The sequence below is a fragment of the Spodoptera frugiperda genome, chromosome 27, assembly GCF_023101765.2.
Source record: "Spodoptera frugiperda isolate SF20-4 chromosome 27, AGI-APGP_CSIRO_Sfru_2.0, whole genome shotgun sequence".
In the NCBI taxonomy this organism is placed as follows: Eukaryota; Metazoa; Arthropoda; class Insecta; order Lepidoptera; family Noctuidae; genus Spodoptera; species Spodoptera frugiperda.
Window position 1 is genome coordinate 4,298,023 of NC_064238.1, and position 27,557 is coordinate 4,325,579.

Sequence of the window (27,557 nt, forward strand, 5' to 3'; positions counted from 1 at the left end):
AGAGAATAACGTAAACTACAACAGCTGAAACTTCTAAAATGTCTCTTGTCCGTTGACGCTTCGCTTGCGTTTTGAGGGTGGATTTTAACAAAACCGCCACATATTTCTTAATTTACTCTCATTTTTTCAACAAAATGTGTCTTTAGTTCAAGTTATTAGCACATTTCCGCTTCGGTTGCCATTCTTGCATTCGCGTGGTCCGTGTTTGTCCGGTCTGGTATTTCATTTCATTAGTGTTTACGGAAGCGGGGGCAATGGCTTTTAGAATACATGAAGATCAAGAAAATGCCTCTTTAGGCTTAAGAAAAGACAGTGCTGATGTGTTTGCTAATCAACGTCGAGCCCTGGGCGACCTCAGCCAGTTTGCATGCAACCAAAGTCGGAACTTGAAACTCGTAAGTATACTCCGGTGGGGTAAGTTTGTGTTGTTTTTTACTTGTTCAGTTTTCTTAAAACAGTTTGTTTGTAGCCGGGGCTGACAAACGGGGCTTGCAAAGGTCAAGATGAGAACAGGACAATGCGTCAGATTAAAAATGAAAAGAACATCGTACCACCCGTGGCGCAATTTCGCGCCTTTAGTGTTTATGAAGACAAACCCACGGAGGCCGAGGTCAAGAAAAGAGAGCACACATTTAAGCCGTTTGTTGCTAAAGATACGAAGAAGGATAGCATATTTGTCAGTAACGAGAGTACGAAAACGCTGTGCCTTCAAGCTGAGAAGAAACCAGATCGGTTGATCGAACCGCCTTCAGTTCGGTAAGTTTCCAAGTTAACCTTTATTTTGTAACCTAACTCTAGAAGTTGGGATTTTTACCCACTATACTCGTATTGTATTATAAGTTGTCTACCTACATAATATCAGAAATAATAAAATGCCATGAAACTTTGTGAATTGGAAATGGTAATTACATGTTCTTTTTATAACATCTAAACAAACCCTTAGTTTACTTGCATTTGCTTAAAGGAAAATCATTTTGGCTAGCTTTGAGATTTGGGGTTCTATAACCTAAATAATTTCACTTTTATTCATATTATATTCAAAGCCTATTATGCTGTTACTCTAGTACTGTTTTACATGCAAAAGTTTGGGCATGCATATTCCTTTTTACTTTGAAACTACTCAACAGGTCTTGTTGAAATTTGGTATAGATGTAGCATGTTTGGCACATGAAAAACTGTTAATGATAATTTTAAAGAAACCCATAACCTATGAATCTAACATCTTGTAATGGGTTTAACCTTAGTTTTTATGGATTACATTCTACTACATGACAAGACTTAGCATTGTTGTTTGATAATAATATCAACTTGCATACAGAATGATTTATTCCTCATTTTATGGGTTTGTTTAATTCTTCATACCTCCTATTGCCAATAGCCTCCAATTTATTTTCCTCTTGCTAGGCCTCTACAAGAGAAGAAAAATGTGGTGGAATCTCCTATGTCAGTTGGGGACACCAGTGTGCTCTCTATGTCAATCTCCAAGAATGAGAGTCAGATCATTGATGATGAAGATGATGACACGACCACTGCTCAGACTGATCGGGAGATGTTCTTCCATGTGGTGGAATACCGACAAGACATTTACGAGTACATGAAGGAGATTGAGGTAATTATTGTTACATTATTTTCTTATAAGCTTTTTAGATAATGAAAGAAGTTCATTACTGTCATTTTGATATGAATTTAAGGTCACAGTAATTAGGCCAAATAACATTAGTCTTAAAACAGCAATTAATATTGTTTATCTAATTGCAATTTTAATTGCTTTGTGGTCAAATGTTGATTGTCCTCACAAGAAACCCGTTCATCAATATACATTATACAATATCAGTTAGAAATTTTACTAGAAATGCAAGAAATGGATTTGACCTACATTATATTTTGCTGGGCATTCAAAATGGTATATATTAAGTAAATTTTGTGTATAAACAAAAAAATACAGCATTTGCAGTTCTACAGTAATGCAATGTGTATTGAAACAAACATAATAGTTGACTGAACTGTGTAAAGGTTTATTTTTTAGTAGTTAGAAAAGAAATTACACTCTATTATTTGTGAACTTTCTGCTGTAATCCAGCAATGAAATATGTAACTAAAACATATCACTTGAAAGATGTAAGTGCTAGTAGTAGTAATCAATATTAAATACCTGTTTATGCTAAAGTAACCATATTTTTGGAAATGGTATAGGATACTATATAATAGACATCTTTCATAAAATTTTATGAAGTTCTGTAATACATCTAATCTAAAACAACAGATGGCATAACTTAAACAAAATTTATTTAACATTTTATATTCTTCTTAAATAATTTGTCAATATTTTTAGGCAAAGAACAGAGCCAACCCCCGCTACATGCGCAAACAGCCTGACATCACCCACATGATGCGCTCTATCCTCATTGACTGGCTGGTTGAAGTGTGTGATGAGTACAACCAGCAGAGTGAGACCCTGCATCTGGCGGTGTCATATGTAGACAGGTTCCTGTCCTACATGAGTGTTGTGCGGACTAAACTACAGCTTGTGGGCACGGCTGCTACTTACATTGCTGCGTAAGTATTGGACCTCTTTGAAAATGTGTTGATCAAACCTTATCTTGATTCTTAATCGACTAATCAAGCCATGATAAAAGTGGACTTTGCAAGGATGACATACATAGTATGCATGCATAGAAATTATAAATTTTTATTTCGAGGCTTGTAGTTGAAGATTGTAGTACAGTAAAGAACAAGTTGTTCTAGAGTTCTATTGTAAAGGTTATGTAAATACCAATTTTTCTTTATTTTACCACAGCAAATATGAAGAAGTGTATCCACCAGAAGTGTCAGAGTTTGTGTACATCACAGACGACACATACACGAAGCGCGAGGTACTTCGCATGGAACATCTCATCCTGAAAGTCCTGTCATTCGATCTGTCGACGCCAACCTCCCTCGCCTTCTTGTCTCACTACTGCATTTCAAATGGACTCTCTAAGAAGACATTCCATCTTGCTGCTGTAAGTATTGAACTCTTTAATTCAATAAGTTATTTGTCTCATACATGTAATGTAATGTTCAGTTCAAATGTTGAAGTTCTGGCGCCAAGCTAATCTTATTAACTTTTCTCTCAACAGTACCTTGCCGAACTTTGCTTGCTGGAGGCAGACCCCTACCTGCAATTCAAGCCATCAATCATTGCGGCAAGTGCACTGGCAACCGCACGTCACTGCCTTCTGTGTGAGCGTTGCACTGGCGAGGACTGTGAGACTCGCGACTCTCGTGACGGGAAGGAGACAAGGCCTCACGCTAGTTGTAGTGCCCTGGCCTGGCCCGCCGCACTCGTCACCTGCTCCGGCTACTCCCTGGCAGACCTCGATGCCTGCCTCCGGGAACTTGCGCGCACACACTCTCACGCCTCGCTGCAACCTTACCAAGCTGTACCCGACAAGTACAAGAGCAACAAGTAAGTTGAAATTATTTTTTCCAAGTAACTCAGAAGAATAAGCTAATTTATTTCGTTCTGATAAGCTGAAGTATTTTACATACAAATTCGTAGCAAGTACCTAATCAAAAGTTATTTTTCGTTTAGATTTGATGGCGTGTCAACGATCGAGCCGAGGCCAATGTTCCCAGTGTCGAAGTACCAGCCTCCAGCGCCAGCCAACGCCGCCAGGCCGGCTGACAATACCCGAAGCAGCTAGTGAATTCCCTCGATAAATAATAAATAGGTCAACGTGTTATTTAGAATTAGTCCAATTGACTTGATTTGTATGAGCTGGATGAGTAAACCGAATTAAGTGTTGATGCAAACTTTGTGCATGTAATATCTTTGCTCAGTCAATTGGTTATTTCAGTTTTGCAAACAATATCGTACACCTTGCTTATTCCTCGCTGAAAGTACAAAAAAACCAAATCATGGCCAGTAGGAATCTTAATTAGCTTTGTATGGCCAAAGATGTACATATTGAAATACATGCATAAGAAAATGCACCTTTCCATTCACTGAAAATAAGGTCTAAAGTAGTGGCTTACAGTATCAATACAAGTATTGTTGTTGCCAAGCAAGGAAATAAAACGCGCAACTATTTAGGGCCTCTTATGCTTTATGAGGTACTGATATTTTTTTAACAGCTGATATTTGCTTCGCAGTGGAGCATGTAAGGTGAGTACTAAATGTTTCTCCATATGTCTAATTTGAAACCAAGACTTTATTACACTTATCCTATCTCGATATGAAGAGACTAGATCTGTTGGATAATTACGTATATTGATTGGGATATTTTGTGAGTTGTTATGCTAGTTTTAGTCTTAACATTTTCCTATGGAAATAAAAATAAAACTTCGACTTCTGTTAGCATGTGAGATCTTTTTGCTTATTATGTATTGTGATTTTATGGTTGCATGACGAGTGGTCCTCAGGCATCACACTTTGTGAAAACTTAATACCCTCTAACTACAAAAACAAATAATTATTATCAAAGAATTCTTTTAAAAATACCGTTTTCCTACTCCAAACACTCGCCTAGACCATAATTTATGTACAAATGTTAAACTTAGGTTTGTATCTATTTTATGTCATAACCCTTCTGTGTTCATTGGAGGTCTTCCGTGCTTTCCACTTACCTAGTTACTGTATGAACTTTTTGCTTAACCATTTTGTGATTGTGTTTGATTCGAATAAAGGTACACACACCGGGACCAAGACTAGGTAATTTCATAGATAATCAAGATGTCATTTGATGGAAATTCTACAGGGTTTTGTAACTTAGCTCTTAGAAATCTACATTTACAAAGCTTTTGAATTGAGCATTACGTTTTTCTAATTGGGAAATTAGTTCTGTTTATGATTCGTAATAATTTAATTTTTTCATATTACAATTGATAATAATTAAGCAGCATTTAAGTGCTATGTTTGTTAGTAAATTATTATTTTTGAGATGTAAGGTATGTTTTTAATATTGCTTAGTTTTTAATGTAATTTAATATAATAATATAATCGATATTTTTCTCCAGTTTTGTAAATGGAGGTAAGTACGAGTACCTTTATTGGTAATATAGTATTTTAAATAAATAATCATGTTGTTTTATTCACAATACACATCATTTATTTTAATTATATAGATGCGTTGTGCAGTACGGGTTGGGAGATTCCGAATTGTTATGGTACTTCCACGTAAAATATATTTCTGGTGATGCGACAAATTGTCACTTTATTGAGTTGCCTATATTAGCTGTATGTATTCGTGGTGGCTAAGATGTGTGCTAGACGAGCTACGGTCAAATCTATTTGGAGATCGTCTGCGTCAGCGTAGCGACGCAAAGTCGCGGCGCGCCCCAGAATGTAAAGTCGCACTACAAAATACAGCACAACTGACAGAAATAATTAAAACGAGTACTGAATTTCTTTAACTTCATATATTTTATCTTAAGAAAATATAATTTCCTTATTTTTAAATCTTGATGTGCGAGGTCATTTAGAATAATTAAGAAATATTTGTACTGTTGACTTGCTGTAGAACGATTCGGTGGTTTTATGAGTTGTGCTTCTCTTGTGTGTACACATTGCCCAATCCTTTTTTCGTTGAATTTGAACCTGAAACAAAACCATCATCAACATTAAATGCACAGTTCCAAAATTTGCAATTACTCTTGCGTAACCGTCCATTTATAATATAAAAAGTTCCTCTGCATGGTAGGTAATGCTAATTGCGGTTTGTATCGGCCATATTTGAATTTACGGCTTGTGCGCGTGCGCATGGCATTTTAAACGGTCTCCAGCTGCAGATATTATTCGCAAGCAAGCTATCGTAAAATCTTGGAGATATAAAACACCTCTGTATGTTCCGTATCCGTATAAATATCCGTAGTAATACATCGATGCGTACTGTGTTGGTATAAGTCGTTATTAAATTAAACGTCGAGTTGGAAAGATAAATACATTTACACACATATGGATGGGATGGATCTAACTACATACCAGCGATACCAGTAATGGAGAAAGATATTACACGGGTTTATTTTTAAGGTTTCTGCATTCTGTTTGTATAAACGGTAATGTTGGCAAGTAACGCGAAACGGGCGAGAAACATCTACATGCTCTGTGTTTCCAGGAAGCTTCTAACTAAAACAACGTGCTAATACACCCATTTCAATTTGTTTTAACCTTCAAATGCTCGCCAATTTTGCGTCTGATACACGAGACAAACAATTTAAATCTTGGAATCGGCAGCAGTTGTGACTTGTGAGCCGAGAGACGTGCACAAATATAATAAATCATGTGCCATTCAGTCTGTGTGTCGCGCGGCGAGATATTTGTAGCGCGATAACAGTTCAACGTAGGACGAGTCACACAGTCACACGCGACTTTTGTTTTTGTTGTTATCACTCCATTTTTTATACGTAAACCCGTAATTAAGTGGGACCTTTTCTTCGAAAATACCGTTTCGATCGTAACAACGCGGAACTATCGTAATGTTTTATTGGCCATGACTTCCTCCCGCTAGTACTCTTGCTATACCTATTGATCTTGTCGCTATTATATAAGGACGTGTCCGGAAAATTAATAAATTGAGCATGCGTACTATTTATTAATTCAATAGATGAATATCATACTGTAGTACCTTACGTTAAAGTTCAGTTTACTTATTTCTGAATCAACAGAATAAAAATGCGACTAGGAATTTAGTGACTGCCCTTTTAGGGACCTCTTGAATATCCTCTATTGAACTATATCATTATTACGAAATAAACATGTTAGATGTATATAAATATTGAAAATTATTTTAATTTTGGGATCGGATGAGATTGGCCACGCACAGGGCGTCACTTGCCAGAAACTGCTCTAGTTGCTTCATAAGTTTATATCTCAGGTTGGCTATAACAAGATTTGAAAAACAAACAAACCTTTTAAAAACAAAACAAATGCAGATGCATCTGGCCAAAACGTAGTGTAGGTGTTTCGACAAAAAAATAATATAAGATTCCGTTTCTGACTTTCCGAAGGAAGTGCGATGTGATCAACACTAAAAATAAAATAGAAGTTCGATGTTTTTAAAATATTTTATGATCGGAATTTTTCGTCAGTATGTATATTGTAGTATTATGACAACGTGCTCCTGCATGTTAAAGAATAAAGCTCCATAACGAGCCTACGAGCCACTTCCGGAGCCCCGAAAGGAAAGGAAATTCACTCGCGAATTTGCCATTCTGTGCACGATCGTGACATTGTCCCGAGTGCTCCACTGTTCCCATGCTATCTGGTTATTAATATCCATCAACACAACACACTTTACGCCTTTGTTTTGTATTGAAAAATAATAATTAGCTTCCTGAAGTTGGTAGAAAGAGAAGAATACCAATAAAGAAAAAGTTTATTTATGTAGGCACAAAACCGACTTCACTAAAAAAGTTAAAAATAACTTTAATTTCGGAAGTCGGTGTTTCTCGGTATTATTTGTTTGTTACACCGACTTCCGAAATTAAAGTTATTTTTAACTTTTTTAGTGAAGTCGGTTTAATTTTTTTGTAAAAAGTATTTTATTTCACACTTTTTAGTTGCGATACTCAGTATCGCAACTAAAAAAGTTGGTTAAAGTTCTCTATCTCAATAACTACTTTATTTATTTGTATTGTCACAGTCACTTAATTAACTTTATTGTGATTTCTATGTGAGTATGATGTTCCATTGGCCATTTCTGGTCTTCTTCATCAGTTCCACCTCTTCAAAGGTTACTTTTTGACTGTAAATGCTTCAATTCTAGATAAATATACCAAAATCACTATATAGTTCCCTATAATATTTGAGGAGTTCCCTCGATTTCTCTAAGATCCCATCATCAGATCCTAACTTGGTGACAATGGGACCACCTCAGAACTATCTACTTACGAACAAATAAAGAATATTGAAAATCCGTCGACAATTGACGGAGTATAACTTTATTGTGATTTCTTGTGAGTATGAAGTTCCATTGGCCATTTCTGGTCTTCTTCATCAGTTCCACCTCTTCAAAGGTTACTTTTTGACTGTAAATGCTTCAATTCTAGATGAATATACCAAAATCACTATATAGTTCCCTGTAATATTTGAGGAGTTCCCTCGATTTCTCTAAGACCCCATCATCAGATCCTAACATGGTGACAATGGGACCACCTCAGAACTATCTACTTTCGAACAAAAAAGAATTTTGAAAATCCGTCGACAATTGACGGAGTATTCGATGAACAAACATACAAAAAAAAAAAAAAAAAAAAAAAACATACAAACAGCCGAACATAGTACCTCCTCCTTTTTGTGAAGTCGGTAAAAATTGGAGCTACATGCCAAAAAAATAGCACAATGACTTTCTTGAAATGAGGCAGAATAGTCAATAACATTTTTTTATGAAGGAGATTTGAAATATTTGATGTTGGGACTTTTAGATCCGTTGATTTAAAATAAATATCTGGGTATTTATACGCAAAGTAAATAGATTTGTAAGTACGTCTGGAAAGATTCATACGGAGCAAGTGCGTATGTAGCTCAGCTCTGGTAAATTCGACTCGCTTCGTCTAGTTAATGTTATATTTATGATAGATGTATAAAACAGATAGCATGGAATCTGATGAAATCTATTTATTGACTGCGCAAACATCGTGTGAAAGGAAGCTTTTGGGCCATTTCCTGGCGCTGAGTGAAATGGGGCCGAGCGTGCCGTGACGCATGTTTTTACCTCTGCATCCGCTTATAATTATATCTTTTTTCTAATCGTATTTTTCTATGAATTCTATTAGCTCCCACCCTACTCAGTTACACATGAAAAACTAATCATGGATTACATATATTCGCAAAAACCTGATGAGTCTACAAATGCTCAGGAACTAAGAAATGTTAGCAGACAAGATACTAGGTAAAGCTATATCTATTAGGTATTTAGCTACACAGTAATCTATAGTGACCAACTAGGTTATCTACAATTAAGATCTAGGTACCGAAATAATAGTTCTTAATTAAGACCTTTCAAAACAAGGAAACGATAAAATGTCACTATGTAGTGGCTAGGCTAGTGTTTGTTTGCGTACTATGGTATATCTATACCTAGGTATTACTCCACAGAAGTTAGCACGAACGTTGCTTTGTTGCTTTAATTACTTACGGTAGGTTATTTCCGCAGTTTCGCTTCGTTATCGAGAAATCATTAAATCTCAATCTTCTTTTGTCCAAATGTTTGGAACGTTAGTGATATCGAAGTATCGTTTATCATCCGTTTTGTAGAATGATGACTTATCTAAAAAAATCGACATTTAGTACAGGGATTTCAGAAAAACGTGTTAGAAAATTAAAATAATTTAATCGGTATCGGTTGAAATCGTCATAATCGGTATAAAATCCTAAATCAATCTAAGATACGTAGGTACTTAGTCTAGGTAAGCATTTTCCTATAGCCTAAATAGAAACATCAATATTCCAGACTATAATCTAATAATCTATCCCTATTCCTAATTTTATCCTAATCCCTTCAGCAGTTTTTATGTGATTGAGTAACAAACATGCACACAGACTCACAGACTTTATTATAATTTATAATTTATATTACATAATGCAAGATAGCAATATAAAAAGAAAATTAGGTAGGTATGCACAAAAAAATAATTGTGTTGCGTCGTATAGTGTTAGAATAAATGTCCTGTAAACAAATCGTGTCTGTTCGTTAGAAATCTCAAACAACAATAATGATTTTACCGTGACCACGATCTTTAACGTGACTCGACTTTAAATTCCTGACGTTTCCATTGTAATGAACCTGCTGACGATAAAATCGATTATTAAAATTTAAATCGATTTTTTGAAAGCTTTAATATTATTTAAGTTTTTTGTCGATTTTTCATTAAAACTTGAAACGATATAAGGAGTACCTACCTGAAACCTAGTTAACTTTTTCAGATACTTAAATATAATTTTAATTTCTGTTAACACCTAAAAACTTTTCATCTCATGCCATCATATACAACGTTTAACTTATAATTCTAACAACTATAAAATAAAGTCGTAAATAAATTGACTTGGAAATCGAACTCTGATCAAACTAGCGAGACCACACGGCGCTGATCCTTTATCCCACGACGCGCACGCACCTCACGGAATACCTAATAAGCTATCGAGTTCAATGCACAAGGTTGCGCTTGCTCTACCAGTATCTTTATTCTAGTGCCCACTTCGTCTACTCGCCTCGAAATGTTAAGATGTCGGTGCAGAATAGCCAGTAATTAGGTTTTTTTCTATACTTCTACAACTCATGTCTCAGTGCAGATTTCTTCTAGACACGGCTAAAAATAACTTGATTACTTACACAAAAAAAGCTAACTGGCGGCAACTCAGAGAATGAAAAGTTAATTACGTTTTAATAGATCTTTAAAAGAACGTTTTAGCAGAACCCGAACGATGAAAAAACAAGGTTGAACGAATTCTATAAGCAACCATCTGGTCCAGAGTAGGTAGGTACAGACTGTAGACAGACGTTTTCCTCAAGCCTGGATACTGTACGATGTTATTTTAGAAAGCGCTCCAATACGTCGGTTCAACAACCAATAAACTATGTATCGAAAGGACTGTTTAGTATTTAATGTTAATTAAAATTTATTGTTGTCAAAAATCGGTATAAGCAGGAAGTGTGGGCCTTCCCGGCGGCGCGAGTGAAGCCCTGGGGCGGAAGCAGCGGCGGTCGGCTCGGCGACAAGCTTGCATTACAAATAACCCCCTAATGAACGCACGTGCGTTACTTACTGCCAGATTGGGTCGATTACCTGCCTTCCGAAGCGACCAAGATAATCCTAGTTAGCTAACTAACTTTTAGTCATTTGTCTACAGCACCATACCACCGTGACTAAATGATTAGAAGCTTTTTTTACAGAATTACACAGCTGGGTATTTGAAAAGTAATATTGTCTGTTAAAACGCTTGCTAAGCTAATTTTAATTATTATGCATTTAAAACACTAATGTTAGAAGATTCAGGAACGTAGTGGTCGGTCAGTGCAGTCTAAACACAGACATCACCTCCAGATTTTCCTGAAGGTTTAATCTCACTAATAATATTTGCTAACCCGTTTTAAAGAAAAATTGTGTAAACTACTACTATAACAGACGTTTGTTTACATGAGGGGCCCAGGTGTTTGCCCGTGAACGCTCTTCTGCATCGCCTCTACCATTTTTTTTTTATATATTTAGATACACGTACACAACAAACTGACGTATGGCAGACGCTACTACCGGACCGTTTCTACTTAAAAATATTGTTACTTTTAACAAATATTATTTTTTATCAGGTAGATAATGAGTATACTTAAATCGTTTCTATGTCGGAACGCAGATCTACGCGAGACACAATGAGTTTTCTATTGTCTCCTACATATACAGACAAGAGGTTAATCCTACCCATGATTAATGTGTTTTGAAAGTCGCTTCATCGCAATTTGGAAAGCGTTCATTGCAACACCATTACCGTTGTCGAAGGTATCGAGTGTAGAATGAATAAATGTATCGACACAGCCATTAAAATTTGATCGACATCGAGCACACGCGCGTGACGGCATCCCGTGGCCTCCATGTAGCGCATGCATCGTGGAGCCATATAGCAACAATTAGGAACAAGGCGCTTGTATCACTGACGGCCATTGTAGGATGACGACGCTTCTCTAGGACGTCGCCGCGAGTAGCTGTAAGTGTTGACACGTAGCTTATTGTTTATCAATCGTTCATTCTTATAGATTCTGAACGGGAACTAGATACTATCAAGTACCTAGGTACTAGATGTTAATTGAGTTTTATATATCTAAATGTAATTAATGCATCTAATTTGCGTACACACAACTTTGACCTCGAGGACGTTCCGATCAAAAATAAGCAATATTATGCTGGCGCCAGCCCCAGACGTCGCAAGCGCAGCCCACGCCTACGTAAGACCGTATTTTAAACTTGACTGGAATGGCGCCAGACACCGCACCGAGGATCTTACTCTCTCGACCTGCCCGTTAACGAGAGTTATGACCGCGTAAACATTCCTTTTTAGGAAACGCTTTTGTTCTTTGTATATTCATGTAGCTAATTTGTAACCGAAATAAGACTGAGCTTCTAATTACTTCGCTCAGAAATGTTTGTTTATGAGCCTATGTTTTCAAATTTAAAAAAGATTAAGGAACTCACCAAGCAATGCCTCCTTGCTCAAGTTGTGAATGTTGCAGTAGATGTGATGGTCGGTCGCCACGACTGGCGCTGCTGTCGTTTCACCTCCAGCCTCCATTAACTTTAGCTTCGCTGTTAAATCTTGTACATCTGCAATATTTTGTATCAACATTAATCTTCCATTGTACTTGAGTCACCTTCCTACAAACATTTAAGTGTGTACTTCGCTGCGGCCGTAATCAAATTTTATTTTGGTCAACGCCATAAGGAGGTGGGCGGTTAATTAAACTGAATCAATACTACAGTTCTAATTTCGGAATAGTCGAATGCAACGAAAACCGTTAGCTATTGTTACGCGTGCGGTCCGCTAGGCAGGTCAAAATTAGTAGCGCACATGTTCAAACAAACTGGTATTGTTTACATGGGATCGGTGAGCGCGCGCTGCCACAGAATTGGGTCTACGCAGCTACGCCTACGCCTGCTAGCTTAAATTTACGACTTTTACTTATTATTTTGATTGAACACTTCGAGAATAGTCCAGAAAGCTCTCTATGTGAGTGGTCCAAATGATAAGTCCGTTAAAATAATCAAAAAATCCGAAACTGCATTTTACGTAAGGTTGAAAGGTATAGCAGATGCCTTAATAATAGGTACCTATGTCAATACCTAGTTATCATTGTAATTTTGAGATATACGTATTCATATAGGTGCTGTAGATATAGCTCATATTTATCCCTTCCCTACCAACACAATTTCTACCGAAGAGATGAACCAAACCTTAAATAAATAATTCGCATGGTGTAAACACGTTGGACGCTGTATAATTTGTGGTTTATTTATTCAGGATGGACGATCAGCTTGCGCGACCTCCGTGTAATGTCGTTTTTATTATCCAGACGACGATTACGTCGGACGAATATCAACAGAAGTGGATAACGAACTTGTGGGACGTCTAGTTTGTTTCAAATGCTGCGGTTGGACTAGCAATAAAATCATGTTCTACAACAATAAACGCTTTGTTGTGGTATCTAAACTTACAGGGCACGGGTTGTTTACAGTATTTTTTCTACGCAACTTCAAATTTTAAAATATGTTTATGTTTTACCATCATAACTTTATGATATGAAATTTAACTCGGCACTGGACAGACTTGGTGTGAACATTATACAAATTATAAAATCTTGTGTTAGATCAGGATAGAATATCTTAATCTTGTGTTATATCTCTAAGGACTGGCCTTACTTCTACCTATAGGTACATATCTATAGACACAACTTTGAAGATGATCGATCGATTCGATCGTGAATTCAAATTGGTATGTTGCCAAAATGCCTATAAATAATTTAACCAAACATATTTCGATAAAAGTGTTTGGCAATGGTTTGAAATGGAGTGCTGCAGATCGAACTGTGGCATAGGTACCTACTATTGGAGAATTGTCCAGCTATTGATGGAAATTGAATGGTTTTGGTTGTCTTAATGAAAGAAAAGTTACTATGTACTAAAGTGTTATCGTGTTTATAATGTAACGGGCTACAGGTCGCAAAGTTGTTGATTGAACAGAGAATAGTAATTTTTCAATTTATCTAGTGGATAGTAAGGCATTAATTTTCATACCTGATTTAAGCGCTCGCTTAATAACCCTCCACTGCCTTGCATGGTAGAGAGACATCACCAGGACCACGACAAAGAACACGAGGCAGCCGCTCGCAGCCACAGTCAGGCTGATCGTTTGCAGGTCCCACGCCACTGCATTATTAGATGTCACTTCACTATCGTAGTCCACATACTCGTACTCCTCATCACTGGGAACCAGTTCACTCGATTCATTGTTTTTTTTAAGCACCTGTTTCGGTGTATTGAATGGAGAGATCTGGGCTTCGAACAACGACTGGCAGATAGTATCTCTGTGGATCTCGCAGGGGTATCTGACGACCAGTCGTTTGGCAGGGTCGCATCGGGTGCAGGGCGTACAGGTGCCACGCTGCCGGTCCCACCAGCTCACGCCACGCTCGCAGGCGCCGCCACTTCCCGCCACACTCCCAAGTGCCAGTGTAGCAACCAGCAAACACAGTTTGGGTATGTCTCCTTGCATTACCTGCAATGTTTGGTAAATATAATGAACTAAGCTCCTACGGATGTTTGATGTAAGTATGTTGCAGACAATTATGTGCTTAGACAGGCGTGATAATGGTAATGGCCAGAACTAATAGATCTGTCAGGTTATCTAATGGTAGAGCAGTCATGTAGTAGGTACTGTATCTACCTTGTATCTCCCGAATAGGTATTTGGGAGCTGTTATTTTATAATTAACAATAAAAATGTAATGGTGTTGCTAAGTCTAACTAGTCTATTTATGCTCGCAGAGAAGGGTATGTACTAAGTAGTACACACCATCCACTTTAATAATTTTTAATTAGATTCTAAAAGCTATAAACAACTACATACATATCCATAACTTTCTATAGTTTTACGCCAAATACGACATTGGAGGTTGCCTAATTAGAAATAGAATCGGTACCTACTCTTTAGGGTATGTTAAGTGTTAGTACGTGAGTAAATAACAACACCTCATTAGTTGATGGCCAGTGTACATGTTAGGTATCCTAGAACAATTATCTAACTAAGGAGGTACATAACCGCACATATTTAATTAATTGTGGGTACTTTTAAAATAATGATAGAAATAACAAATAATATTACCTCCTTGCTGACACTCATGTATGCTGCCTAAGTATTCATGAAGGACCACATCTCAGTACGGAATAATTACGTTCGTTTAGAAAGCTCACTTTCACCGGTGTCACTGTCGAATGTTTTATATCGACTATTTGTATAAAACTTCTGTGTTAAATCCATTAACACTTTGGTTTATCACTAGCACACCCACAGTTGTTGTTTTTGATGAATAGTATTATTAGAGTGAGCGCACAAGATGCGCTGTGGCTTGGTCGCGGTCGCCGTCCGTTCTGCGCTGCGCGGGAGACGCGGCAACACATTGAACTGTTCTGAGCGGTCCCCTATCCCTCCTACCATGCAGGATGCGCGTACACGTTACTAACGTTACCGGGCAATCCGGGCATTAGAAACGTACGATACATAAGCCATTCGATATTGCGGCTTTTTCTCAGTAGACAAATTCATAGTTCTTGGTATTATTGACGGTTTTTTTTACATATTTAGTTAGAATGGAACGAAATATTCAAAATTGGCTATGATTGTTTTATTTTAAAAATACCGTTAAAATTGGTGAGGGTATTTAGTATTTATTTATATTCATTATTTGTAAAGGCCGTGAAAACAAAAAAATTAACGATAATATCATTTGTAACTGTTATAATTTTTTTTGATCGGTTTATAATTGCCGTAATTTTAATATAATATTATAACGTATTTTCACGATTAATAAAAAACGATAATTCAAGCTTGCGTGTAACGAAGCGATGGAAGTATCCTTCAATAACAGTGTTGCTAATTTGAGAAATTATCCTGAAAATTGGGTGTTCTACAAAAACCTATTTATTATCTTATTTTGCCTGCGATAATTTGGTCATTTCACACACATCTTGGTCATTGGCAGACATTTTAGATTGAGATCGGTTATTAAATTCGGGCGTAAATCTAAATATTTAAGCTCTTAGGAGGAGAAAAAATTATTCTTTTTACTAAAATACGATAAAGTTAAAGATTATTGGTATTAAAACAAAACTATTCAGTAGATTAGAACCTAATTTATTAATTGATTTATGTAATAAATCAAGGACGATACAAAAGTTTTTGGGTAACACCGATAAATGTCAACTTAATGTCACTGTCATGTCACAATTGTCCATTGTTCTGACTTTTGCGTTCAATAAAATTGATAAATCACTAATGGATTAGGTTAGGTTAGATAGCATTAATTATATTTACCACTCTGTCTAAAAGTCACGATTAGAGAGAAATAAAACTATACCTAATGAAATTCGTGTATCATGCAGTCGATTCAAAACTTCCCATGTCATAAGATTCAAATTTCGAATCATCTTTGACTTGTCACAGGGTGAACTTGTAAAATTTTAGATTTAAATACATAAGTTTTGTTTAAAGTGTGTGATTATTGTATTAAATATATATAGAGTAAGTTAGTGGAGGTAGGATCTACGGATACTTCTAATTTAATAACAATACTGAATGTGTAAACTTTATTTTATTTAAGTAAGCAAATATGAACGCAAATAATGCTCGAAGACGAAATTCTCGCGCACGAAACACTCAAGGTGATATTCAAGATCCCTATATATCCTCCACGGTCCGTATCCCTCACCAAACCATAACTAAACCAAGAATAAGAAACATAAGAACTGATTGTATTGGATTGTTTCACCCTCTCACAAGTACCTATCCCTCACGTTCCTTATTTCCTTTGTTATTTAATGCATAGTTTAATTACGTAGCTAGTTAATGAGTAATGTTATTTAGATTAGCTAATTAATTCCAACAACCTACTATTCCACTATTGTGTTATTTTTTCTTGTGTTTGTTCAAAACTGTTAATGTAAATTTGTTTTTTAGATTCTACAACTAGTGTGACCACTAGTGCTGAAGACTTATCTACGTCTAAAGCTTTGATATTAGTTGGAATAATATTTGTATCATCCCTGCTGGCTTTGGGGCTGCTATACAAACAGTTTCCAGATTTAGAAGAGTAAGTACCTATTTGAATTTTTCTATTTCATTATTAATGAATTGGAATTGGAACAAAGTACATTATTCATAATTTATTTATGGAAACTTTGTGCTGACCTTTGATATATATTTTTTTTAATATTCTTAAGTACTTTTTCTGGTACAGTTTGTATTGTATGTTCAATCAATATCATTATAATGTAATAAGTTCATTTTGACTGTATAATGTATTGGCTTATATTGTAAATTATAATGTGTGTTTATGTTATTGATTACTTTGTTTTCCTTTCCAGACATGAAAAACAACATTTGCATTTACCATGGGACCTTGAAGATGCTAAACATTTAGGTTTAGTGCTAGACCGATATAAGGAAAAGTATTTTTACGAAGTATTATTTGGAGTGTTCTTAGTTTACATATTGTATCCTTTTCATACTACAGCACAATGATATTAAGGTTTTTATTAATGAAATAATCAATATATGCATATAACAATGATATCCTTAACTTGTATCTCAGTTTGCAAACATTTGCAATACCTGGATCAATTTTTTTAAGTATCCTTTCAGGTTTCTTGTTCCCATTCTACCTAGCATTACTCTTAGTATGCTGCTGTTCTGCAATAGGTGCAAGTTTATGTTTCTTCTTGTCTAACCTTCTTGGTAAGAAGTTAGTGAAGAAATTCTTCCCAGAGAAAGCTGAGCAATGGGCCAAAGCAGTGACCAAGCACAAAAATAATCTGCTCAACTACATGATATTTTTGAGGGTGACACCCTTTTTACCAAACTGGTTCATCAATATGTCCGCACCTGTTATAGGGGTGCCCTTAGTACCATTTGCTTTGGGAACATTCATAGGTAAGTTGACGATAAACATTACATAATAAACAGTACTCTGTGGTATTAATGTTATTTAACTTGTGGTTTAAGATAAGATGGCTGTTTAGATTTTATGACCTTTACTGTTAATTGTAGGATAGATAAACTATTCTGTTTAATGTATGGAAGCCCATGGAAGGTCATGTCTCACATATTGATTATAACCTTGTTTACTCTCAGAATGTCCTTCATAAAATTTTTATTAAGTTCAATGTATTGGAGTTATAGAGAGAACTGTTTTGTCATGTTTACAGGAGTAGCCCCACCATCATTTGTGGCCATCAAAGCTGGACAAACTCTACACACATTGACATCAACAAGTGATGCATGGTCGTGGACCTCAGTGACCGTACTAAGTGTATTCGCACTCATCTCTTTAGTACCAGTATTCCTAAAAGACAAGTTGAGAGAAAAGTTTGAATGAAAACATTTAGTTCATTTTTAGTTAATTTTATTTATTTTATGATTTAATAAATTGGTGTTTTGTACATTCCATTTTTGTATTTTAATTTTTGGTGTATTCCCATAATCTATAAATAAATAATAAATATAGAAGAGACAGATCTGTCTATGTTATTGAGCTTAGGAATGCATAGCCGGTGAGCATAAATAGAATAATTTCTTAAACACTATGTAAAAACTCTGGTCAGCAATATGACCCGACATGAGCAATAAATGTGTTGTTGCCCAATGAGCTCTGGACTGCAGGCCTCCAATACCACCAGTTGTACCACACTGCAAGAAATAAACAATCATGTATTTCATAAAGTACTTCATGAGAGCACAGTCAAGATTTTTGTTTCATAAATGGTAATATGCAATAAATCTTAGTTCATTAAAAGAAATACAGACTTGTTATTTTAGATGTAAAAGAATACAATAGTACATAAATAAAATTGCACTACAAAATGAATACTCACATAAATAAGTTTCCTTCAATTCAACTTTCAGTGGCTTGCACTGGTGTTTACATTCTTCAGCTGGTAACAAATGTATTTCTCTAGATCCGCTTAAAGCTAATAGAAATGAGAAACTGCATTCTGTATCAGGAATATTGAAAGATCTTTGACTTGTGTCAATGATTATAAATCTTTCAGTGCTTTGTCCAAACTTTGGGACTACTTTTGGTCTTGGTATAACTTGTCTTAATACTTTTGCTACATTCATGTTATTGAATTTCCTGTAAAGAAAAAGTAAAAGTGAATTGAGAACAATATTCTTTTATAAACCCAATTAGAATGTGTTCAATACATTTTGGTATCTCACACTCTGCCATGTAGGCTTTGAATAACAAATCAAATTACCTTATATAATAACTAAGTAAATCAATGGAATAAAATAACTATCAAGTATAAAGGTTCTTGAGATGCAAAACTTACCAGATATAGAAACTCTGGTCATCTATTGGTCTGTCAATAAATAAATAATGGGGACTTGAATAATACTTGTTATTTGTTAAAATCTTTGGAGATTCTTTATCAAATGTCTCTTTGTTTAATAAATACATTTGCTTTAACATTTCCATGTTTATTATCTGCTGTTCAGTCTGAAATAAAAATAATACATATTTTCTAAATTAACACATTAAACACCATGGGGGGCAAATGTGACCAGCACTAGTGGAGGATTTGCCCTAAAGAGATTTTTGTTGGCAGTCAGTCTTAACGTTTTGCCAGGTATATGAGACAACAATAGAATACACATTGTGTCTGCACAGCTGTCCTTCAACATACAACAGGTTAATTGACATTTGGTTCAGAAAAACTGATATAAAAGAAGATAACAAGTAAAAAGGACAATTCACCTCATAAATAAATGGTGCAGTTTGTTGCTGACTGACTGGTTTTGGATCATAAACCTGTCTGATGTTGGTCACTGTACTACAAGGCCAGCAGTCCATGTCAACAACAGCAAAGTAAGGATTTTGTATCAAACACGTTTCATGATAGTATTCTGCAAAAGAAAACTAAATAGTGAATTACTTGTATGGTTAGGTATTATCCCCTTAACCCTTTAAGCACCTATATTGCATATAATAATATGCAACACATATTTCAGTGTCTCTGCCCCTCATGTTGTATTGATGCGACAGAGAACATGCATTATTTTTTCGTTCTATTCACAAGATTGCTCCTCCTTATTTAGAGTAAATATTATTTTGTGTTTTGTAGTCACGTGCTAGGGAGCACGGTAATTGATATTAAACTGTTACATTTACCTGTTAGGGAAGGGAACAGTGATATAAATGGTATTGACATTTTTCTCAATAGTTTCAAACCGGGGTAAATATACTCTTGTAAGTTACATACGACACTGCTGTATATACTTTTATAATCATAAACTATGTAAAGAGTAATGAGAAGTCCAACAAGTAAAACTCTATATTTAGTAACAGCTCTGCGCTGTACATTAGCAGGGCGGTCAGCATCATCTAGTGTTTCTAGAGAATTTAAATACATTCTTCGAAATTCATCCTCAGTCATGCCGGCGTCAATACATTGCTTTTTGAGATTTTTTATTGAATTGGAATATTCTTGTATAACTTCGTGGTTCGACATGATAGATACAAAGTCATTAAGAATAAAATATTTTTTCTGATCTCCAGAGTAATGAAGATTGGAATTGGTTTTTTCAGAAATATCACAATAACAACATCAACACGTCGACTTTCATGATCAGCTGATTAAGTTGTCAATGTCAAATATAGCTGTCATTAATAAAATACGTTTTTTAAGGTTCGGATACAAAGCTTTTTGCTTACAGAGACAGAGAGGAAGCCTACAGAACACCGAAAACCTGGCTAGTAAAATTGACTGAGTCCGATAGCGATAACCAATATTTTTTAAGAATATTTCTCAAGGATGACTATTAAGTAACTGTAATTAATGTTTTATTATTTTAATAACATCTAATAAATAAATTACATTTACGAGTACAGTAATGGAAGGGTATTCGTAGGATGTAGGAACTGTGACGTGTAATAAGGAGCTAGTTAAGTCGATAGATTCAGAGCTACACAAGTACCCACCTACGCCACCTTTTGGCAGTTCAAAATACATTTTTTCCATTTCTCCAGAGAGATCTTATCACAAATTCTCGTTTCTTTTTTATCATTTCAAATAATCCATGTATTATATTTTTGGTTTTGATTGTACCTTCCATCCATCAATCTTAAATTCATTAAATAATCAAAGGATTATGTTAATCACAAGACATTAATGTGCTTAGATACCCAAGTATCTATGTAAGCACTTCATTTGTAGCATTGTAGCTAATTACAAAATAACACGGAATTCCGTGTTATTTTCTAACCGCGTATTTTTAAATATAAGTACTTATGTACTTGGTCTTATTGAAAGAAAATAGCTTGGTCAGCATACGTCATCAATTAATAACGATTTCATAATCGATAAGCATAAGCCATTCGAATCTCTTTTCAGAAATCTGATAAGGGTCGGCCTTCGACTTTTGAGACATACCCACCTTCGTACCTACCTACTTATGTCTTTTTATTGAAAATTCCTCTTTTGGAGTCGGCAAAACATGTGTTTGTTTATTTTAGTACCTAATAAAATAATAATCTTAAAGGAAGTCAACTAACAGTCAGATTAGATGTAAATTAATCAAACAAAGAAGCAAGTTTCATTAACTTTATACGAGAAACAAGGTGATCTCCTGATCACGGAGCTATGGTTGAGCCTATGAAAATAGATGTGAACCCATCGAAAGTTTCTAATGTATTAAATAATAAAAACAATAATTAGACACTAATATTGGTTTCTTTCACTGAGACGATAAGATAAGACAAAGTAACTACGTGTTGGGGCCTTTTGATAACACGACTGATGTATAGAATGCTGTCAATACGACGATTTGCTCTCTTACGACGACAAGTTTTAAAATAAACAACATATTTTTTTCATTTCAAAACATTTCAGTGCGATTATTATAGTGGTGTTCATAAAGCAATATTTTTGCTGAATCATGTGATTATGACTGATACGTTAAGTGCAATTTTATATGGATAATGTCATTGTACAACTTGAGAAAATGCAGGAAAAAGGAGAATAGATGGAGTTTAATACGAGAGCGCACGGAGCGACGTGGCGATGGCCTCTACTGCTATCTGTCGTGCTTCTGAACGTAAGTTGGTCTGCCAGAATTTACAAAATATTAAATGCAGAATTTTTATTCATAAAATCAATTTCATGTTTTGCCAAAGTGACCCATTAAAATAATCGATTATTCTACCTACTTTATAGTCATAACAAATAATATACCTAACTAGGTAGTTCATTAATCCGCATGTTGGTTGGTTTAAGCAGATTATTCAGTTGTTGTGAGTCCATGAATGTGTATCAATGCCACTGTGACGTCACGCACTATCATCTGTGAGAACACACTCAAGCCACAGATGCACAGGTGAATGATAAGGATTTGCGTGATTTCATCGTCACGCGACAGTGGAATTGTAGAACGGCTATCTAACATCGAATCGCTTATCTACGTTTATTTTTATAACGTTTGCACAATTATTACTTAATTGGCCACCAAGCCTTCATATAAGTAAAAAACAATGCAATTACATTCGCTCAAATACACCTCACTAGACAAACAGTAGTAAACATGTTTTTTAACTTCAAAGTCAAATATAATGATGTTAGATAAGTTTCCTACTCAAGTGTTTACTGGATAATGAGTAGGTTTAAGTATTGTTATTGGGTATTGCGTCTTGCTGAAGTAGTTTTTATTTTATTATTTTATTGTATCTGCAATAACTGTACCAAAGGGTCATGACATAAATTATCCAATAAATAAATAATTACCTAGGCGTTTTTTTAAATACGTTGCCCCCCGTTTAGTTTTACCCCCAGACTAGGATTTTCTCCTGATAATATTATCTGTAACGTTAGTATTTTCATCACAAGACAAACAATGTAATACACAGACTTTACTTTACATTTCGAGAAAATATTGATTTTCAATTTTCAGTAACATTTATGAAATCTCAAGAGGGTCTGTGTACTATGTAGGTAGTATGTATAGTGCCTATAAATAAGAAGGTGTGATTGTTCTCGGAACATGACAACATTGTAGGTCGTAAGCATGATTTTGATTTGAAATCTCGACATTGACGAGTGTTACGTCCGATACCCCCACAACGGGTTATCTCTCGCAACTATATAATCATTATCTTTACAGATCTGTTTGCCGAGTCTCGTGTATGCTTACGGAGTAATATTAGTACATTTGGATGAATTTCACGTGCCGATATGGGTCGGACTCTCAACTCCTACAATATATATACTCATCTACAACTTAACACGTAAGGGTCTTGTTATTTATTTTATCATTCCCATTATCAGTCGTTTGCAACGCCCACCGGTGAAGTACCTACCTGCAAAGAAAAATGCCACTTCGTTCTGATCGATGTTTTCCTTTATGTGATAAAATACTTATATCCGTATTATTAAACAAAATAATGCACTTTTGTTCTGCTTCGTACTTTATTAGATTTAGATTTCAGACATGATCATCCCACTGCAGGGCAAAGGCCTCCCTACCCTCCTTCCACTCCTCTCTGTTAAAATTAATTGTTTGTGTTTCGTACGTTATAATTACTTAAAATTGAAAATAGATTAAAACTAATTGAATTTGCTTTCAGAATGTTGGTTCCGAGAAGCAGCAGACTCCTGGGGCGGAGCAGTCGGATACCGTGTGATGGCGACGCTGGGTCTTGCTATGGTGGTGGCTAGCCTTCTCATCTGCGCGTTTATTCCTTTCCATCTACAGCCACTCGTTTATGGAATACTTGGAGGTACTTATTTTACTTTGAATGGACTTACACTGGTTTTTAAATTTGGTGTACAACACCTCTATACACCTTGTTCTTTCTTACAGGTTTCGGATCATCACTTATATCAGCTCAAGTGGATGCAGTAGTATTCGACACTTATGATTCACGATTGGGAATTATACGCGGCGTATGTTTCGCTGGCCAAGCAGTCGGTCAAGCAATGTTCCCTCATATCATAGTAGCACTAATAGAAGCATATGGATATTCTTACTCGTACATAGTACTTGCCGGTATAATGCTTCAATCATTACCAGCGATTCTATTACTAAGAGTCGATGAAAGCATACAAAGACCAATTTCCTACTCCAGATACAGTGACTTAGCGAAAACATACGCTGTCTTCAGTAACGAAGGGATGGATAAGAATTTCTATACGAATGAATTGCCACTACATGATTTGAGTCAAAAATATTGGAAAAGTCCAGACGACAATCTGCATAAAGAGCCAGATTTTTCAGAGGACTTTGAATACGATGGTGATATAGTCGCTACAATTACTCCACCACCGAGTCCTGAGGAGAAGAGGAAAAACATATTTGGTGTCGAAATACTTCCAGAAATTCCGGAAGAAAGTGAAGAGAGCGAATGTGAGGAAGAAGAGAAAGACGCGAGTGTGAACAAAAAGCGATTCAGTGTCGCTATCAAGAGACTGAGTACATTAGGCGATAGTTTTGACGATTGTATCAGTAAGCAAATAAGACGAGACTCACAACCTGATGGTATCGAACAGAAGGATTATACTGAAGTAGAAGTGACTTACGATAATGTATCACCAGTGACAGATATTCAAAGAGAGAAAATATTTAATTCATTTAGTTTTCGTTGTCAGTCCGCCTATGCTAGTATGCGAAGAAGGATGTGGATGCCGTCTTATAGGATTTATACGATACGAAGGAGACTAACATTCTTCATGTACAACATCAACGATACGTTCATAAAACCACTGACAAGATCATTGTCATGTTGGAAGTTCTATCCTTCGTTATTGTTATATTTCGCTAGACTGAGTTTAACTTCTGTAGCGATGGTGTCACTATCGAAGATAGCATCTGAAATGCATCCCAGAATACCAATGTCTGAAGCGAATTTCCTGATGACACTATATGGTTTCACTTGGATATGTTTCCTGTTAAGTACACCATGGCTTGCACAAACGCCTAGACGAAATTTCAAGTACGTTGCTCTAGCCGGCGTGGTTATATCCACATTAGGATGCTTTGGTAAGTGAAATGCCGTACTCAGAGTCATTTAATGGTTACTTAACCCAGTCCTTAGCAATTGTTTTCGATACAAAATCGTAACTAAGGAATAGTTTAAGTAATCACTAAATGTCTCTAAGTGCGCCTGAACACTGGTGGTGGTGACTATGAAAGGTGGACACTATGTTAAAGATCTGTGTTTTCTTGCAGTTTTAGCAGAAGCAGACAACCATGACTCATTCTCTATCGGTTGTGTAATAGCCGGCTTTGGCTACGGTGCCGTTTCATGTTGCTGGGAGACAGCAGTGCAAGACTTCGTTGGTGCAAGAAAATGGCCCAAACTTCACAGTCCTCTGGAAACGATCTCTGGTGCTCTACTAGCCTTGTTTGTTGTGGGAATATCTTTCATAGTCGACGAAGAGAGAGGCTTACAGACCGCCATGTTTATTTTAGCCATAACACTATCCGTTATTAGTTTTATATGGTTGATCATATCGATCTGTTACATTTATATGACCAAATTAAAGTCTATCAGGATAGGCAAACGTTGGCTATTTTGATATGTCAATAAACGAATTGAGGTTAAAATTGTAACGTAAACAAATAAACTAGGACAATGCTGCGGATTGTGAACTGAGTGTGATGTTTGTGATGTTGTGATATCGAACATTAAGTGGATAAGTAAATTGTAATGCATAATACTTAATCAGTAAATTATATTTTATAATATAACGAGTTTCATTTGATTTTCAAAATTAAACCAAACATTTCGGGGCCTGCCAAGTCTCAATAACTAAGTTCTATAACTCTACGTAATTAACGCAGTCATAAGAGCTTTGTACTTAGTGTACCTACTATCAGTAGTAAATAACCTTCCCTTGCCAGATAACGCCATTAAGAGCTACGTATGGTATTCCGAAATACCGCTCACCGAAAGGACGGTTTTCCGATACACTCTACTCCGACGGTTAGTTGAACGAAAAAATAATTGGCCGATGAAACGTTTCGCCGAAAATATTATTTATCGACGGTTGGTAGTCCGAATGAATCCTTCACCGATGGAACGGTTCACCGAAAACACTCTTCAACGACGATTGGTTAAACGAACGAATCTTTCGCCGATAGCATTCGTTGTAGGGGAATTCTTTTAGTTTTTCTTTCAGCTTGACAACACCCATAGGTCTTGTAGAAGTCATGTTAAAAATACAGGTAATAATAAAATAATGCATGGAATTAATCAAAAAGGCAAATTTATTTTGTTTTACAATAAAGAATATGAATAATGTGACAATAGAAAAAAAATTAATAAACTGTGCAAACAAATCTGCTAACCCTTGTGGGTAGTTGCGAAATTTGTGACGACAGACCTCGGTACAGTACTGTCAACGGATCTTGGTAGGTCTGAATTACGTGCAGAAGGCTGCGCAATAAGTCTTTTTAGAACCAAATGGTGGCATGAGGCGAGGTGCGGGGGGCGGCGATCTAGGCTAGAGATTGACCATTTCTAAATACAATTGACCCTTTATCGATCAAATATCGCAATCGATATTTTTATTTAGAGTTTATTGTTTTTTTTTATATGATATATTAAACGAAATAAAATTTAGAAATATAGTTAATTTTGTCATTAATAAACGATATTTCGACATGAAAATAAAACTAAAAGAAAGTATTTTCTCAATTGAAAGTTATGATTTACTCGAATATCAATTATCATTAACGACTTTTCTATTCTATTTAGTCGTTAATGATAATTGATATTTGAGTAACGACTGTTTAAGAAAATTTAAAACATCAATATAACATTGAAAATAAATATATTTTTGTGTGATAAGTAATTTGTCTCGTAGTATTCGATTTTAAGAAAATCAATTAAACAACACCCTCACTCACGCCACTTGGACATCCCTTTTTGGTTACTCCGTGAATCTTCGTGCTTATTCGGCAATAATCGGTACCCGGTAATATGTCTCTGTCACACGTTAGGATCGGCGTTGTGTTAGTGTCACTATCTCTTTCTGAGTGCAGTCGGTAACAAAACTTTTCGTATATTTCGTTATTACTGTTGTTAATTTTTATTGTTAAGTTTTTAAATATTTTGTTAGTTTTTGTTTAGTGTTTAGTGTTTAAGTTTGCAATTAATTTGTGCAAATGTCAGTTGGCACTTATATTATTAAATATGCCACCAAAATACAAAAGAGTTTTAAATCGCCAAGCGAGAAAACTCATTTATGATTTAACGCAGTTTATGAAAAAATAATATATTTGGTTTATTTGTACTTCGTCACTGATTAGGGAATTTTATTAGTACATTAGGTTTATAAAAAATAGTAGTGCAGTTATAGTTTTGTACACGAATGTACCTGCGCGAAAGTTCGCAAAGCCTAACTTCAGACCTGCCAGGTCTCGTTGACAGCACTTGTCTTGTACATGAAATATTTCTTGCTCGTGTTTTATTCAATTAAAAATGAATACGTGCAATTTAGTTCAATCTAAACGCGGAGGACATGTGCTAGTAATGAATGGATATTCTTATCACTTGAATAAAAAATATGATAACAAGTATTATTGGCGTTGTACAAGAAAGCAAACAAGTGGTTGTGGTGTAAGTGTAACAACTTTATTTGATTGTTATGAACATACATTTGTCAGTCAAAATTGTGATCATGCACATTTACCAGAGCCTGAAAAAATTATTGATATGAATTTTAAAAACAAATTGAGAACTAATGCGAAGGAATCTATGGACAGTCCGTCACAAATTGTAAATCGTTGTTTAAAAGACGTAGCTACCACAAGTGCGCCTCAATTGC

General features: G+C 35.6%; 5 protein-coding genes across 7 annotated transcripts; 3 read left to right on the forward strand and 2 right to left on the reverse strand.

Annotated features, from left to right (window-relative positions):
- On the forward strand, positions 1–5,060 carry LOC118263605 (cyclin-A1). Its single transcript, XM_035575697.2, has 7 exons — positions 1–395; positions 470–756; positions 1,405–1,609; positions 2,333–2,556; positions 2,798–3,002; positions 3,120–3,448; positions 3,575–5,060. The coding sequence occupies exons 1-7, from the start codon at positions 255–257 to the stop codon at positions 3,684–3,686; spliced, it is 1,503 nt and encodes a 500-aa protein (XP_035431590.2). The 5' UTR covers positions 1–254; the 3' UTR covers positions 3,687–5,060.
- A 321-nt stretch (positions 5,061–5,381) lies between these two features.
- LOC118263601 (tumor necrosis factor receptor superfamily member wengen) lies at positions 5,382–15,241 on the reverse strand. Of its 2 annotated transcripts, XM_035575688.2 has the most exons (5): positions 14,845–15,241; positions 13,759–14,239; positions 12,163–12,291; positions 9,117–9,248; positions 5,382–5,578 (listed from the first exon to the last, which is right to left on the reverse strand). In XM_035575688.2, the coding sequence occupies exons 1-4, from the start codon at positions 14,860–14,862 to the stop codon at positions 9,166–9,168; spliced, it is 711 nt and encodes a 236-aa protein (XP_035431581.2). In that variant the 5' UTR covers positions 14,863–15,241; the 3' UTR covers positions 5,382–5,578; positions 9,117–9,165. The 2 variants fall into 2 exon arrangements, with proteins under 2 accessions (XP_035431581.2, XP_035431582.1); XM_035575689.2 differs by lacking the exon at positions 9,117–9,248 and having other exon boundaries at positions 14,845–15,226.
- Positions 15,242–15,956: 715 nt separating this feature from the next.
- On the forward strand, positions 15,957–18,183 carry LOC118263652 (transmembrane protein 41 homolog). 2 transcript variants are annotated; one of them, XM_035575758.2, is made up of 6 exons: positions 15,957–16,260; positions 16,340–16,517; positions 16,696–16,828; positions 17,103–17,231; positions 17,330–17,667; positions 17,943–18,183. In XM_035575758.2, exons 2-6 carry the CDS (start codon positions 16,349–16,351, stop codon positions 18,110–18,112), a joined length of 939 nt encoding a protein of 312 aa, XP_035431651.1. In that variant the 5' UTR covers positions 15,957–16,260; positions 16,340–16,348; the 3' UTR covers positions 18,113–18,183. The 2 variants fall into 2 exon arrangements, with proteins under 2 accessions (XP_035431651.1, XP_035431654.1); XM_035575761.2 differs by having other exon boundaries at positions 15,959–16,260; positions 16,340–16,400.
- Positions 18,126–20,381, reverse strand: LOC118263651 (uncharacterized). The gene is made up of 5 exons (XM_035575756.2): positions 19,907–20,381; positions 19,493–19,641; positions 19,068–19,234; positions 18,609–18,868; positions 18,126–18,423 (listed from the first exon to the last, which is right to left on the reverse strand). Exons 1-5 carry the CDS (start codon positions 20,244–20,246, stop codon positions 18,335–18,337), a joined length of 1,005 nt encoding a protein of 334 aa, XP_035431649.2. The 5' UTR covers positions 20,247–20,381; the 3' UTR covers positions 18,126–18,334.
- A 1,124-nt stretch (positions 20,382–21,505) lies between these two features.
- On the forward strand, positions 21,506–25,476 carry LOC118263614 (uncharacterized). Its single transcript, XM_035575709.2, has 5 exons — positions 21,506–21,831; positions 22,891–23,014; positions 23,354–23,506; positions 23,590–24,765; positions 24,955–25,476. The coding sequence occupies exons 1-5, from the start codon at positions 21,760–21,762 to the stop codon at positions 25,302–25,304; spliced, it is 1,875 nt and encodes a 624-aa protein (XP_035431602.2). The 5' UTR covers positions 21,506–21,759; the 3' UTR covers positions 25,305–25,476.
- Positions 25,477–27,557: the final 2,081 nt, after the last annotated feature.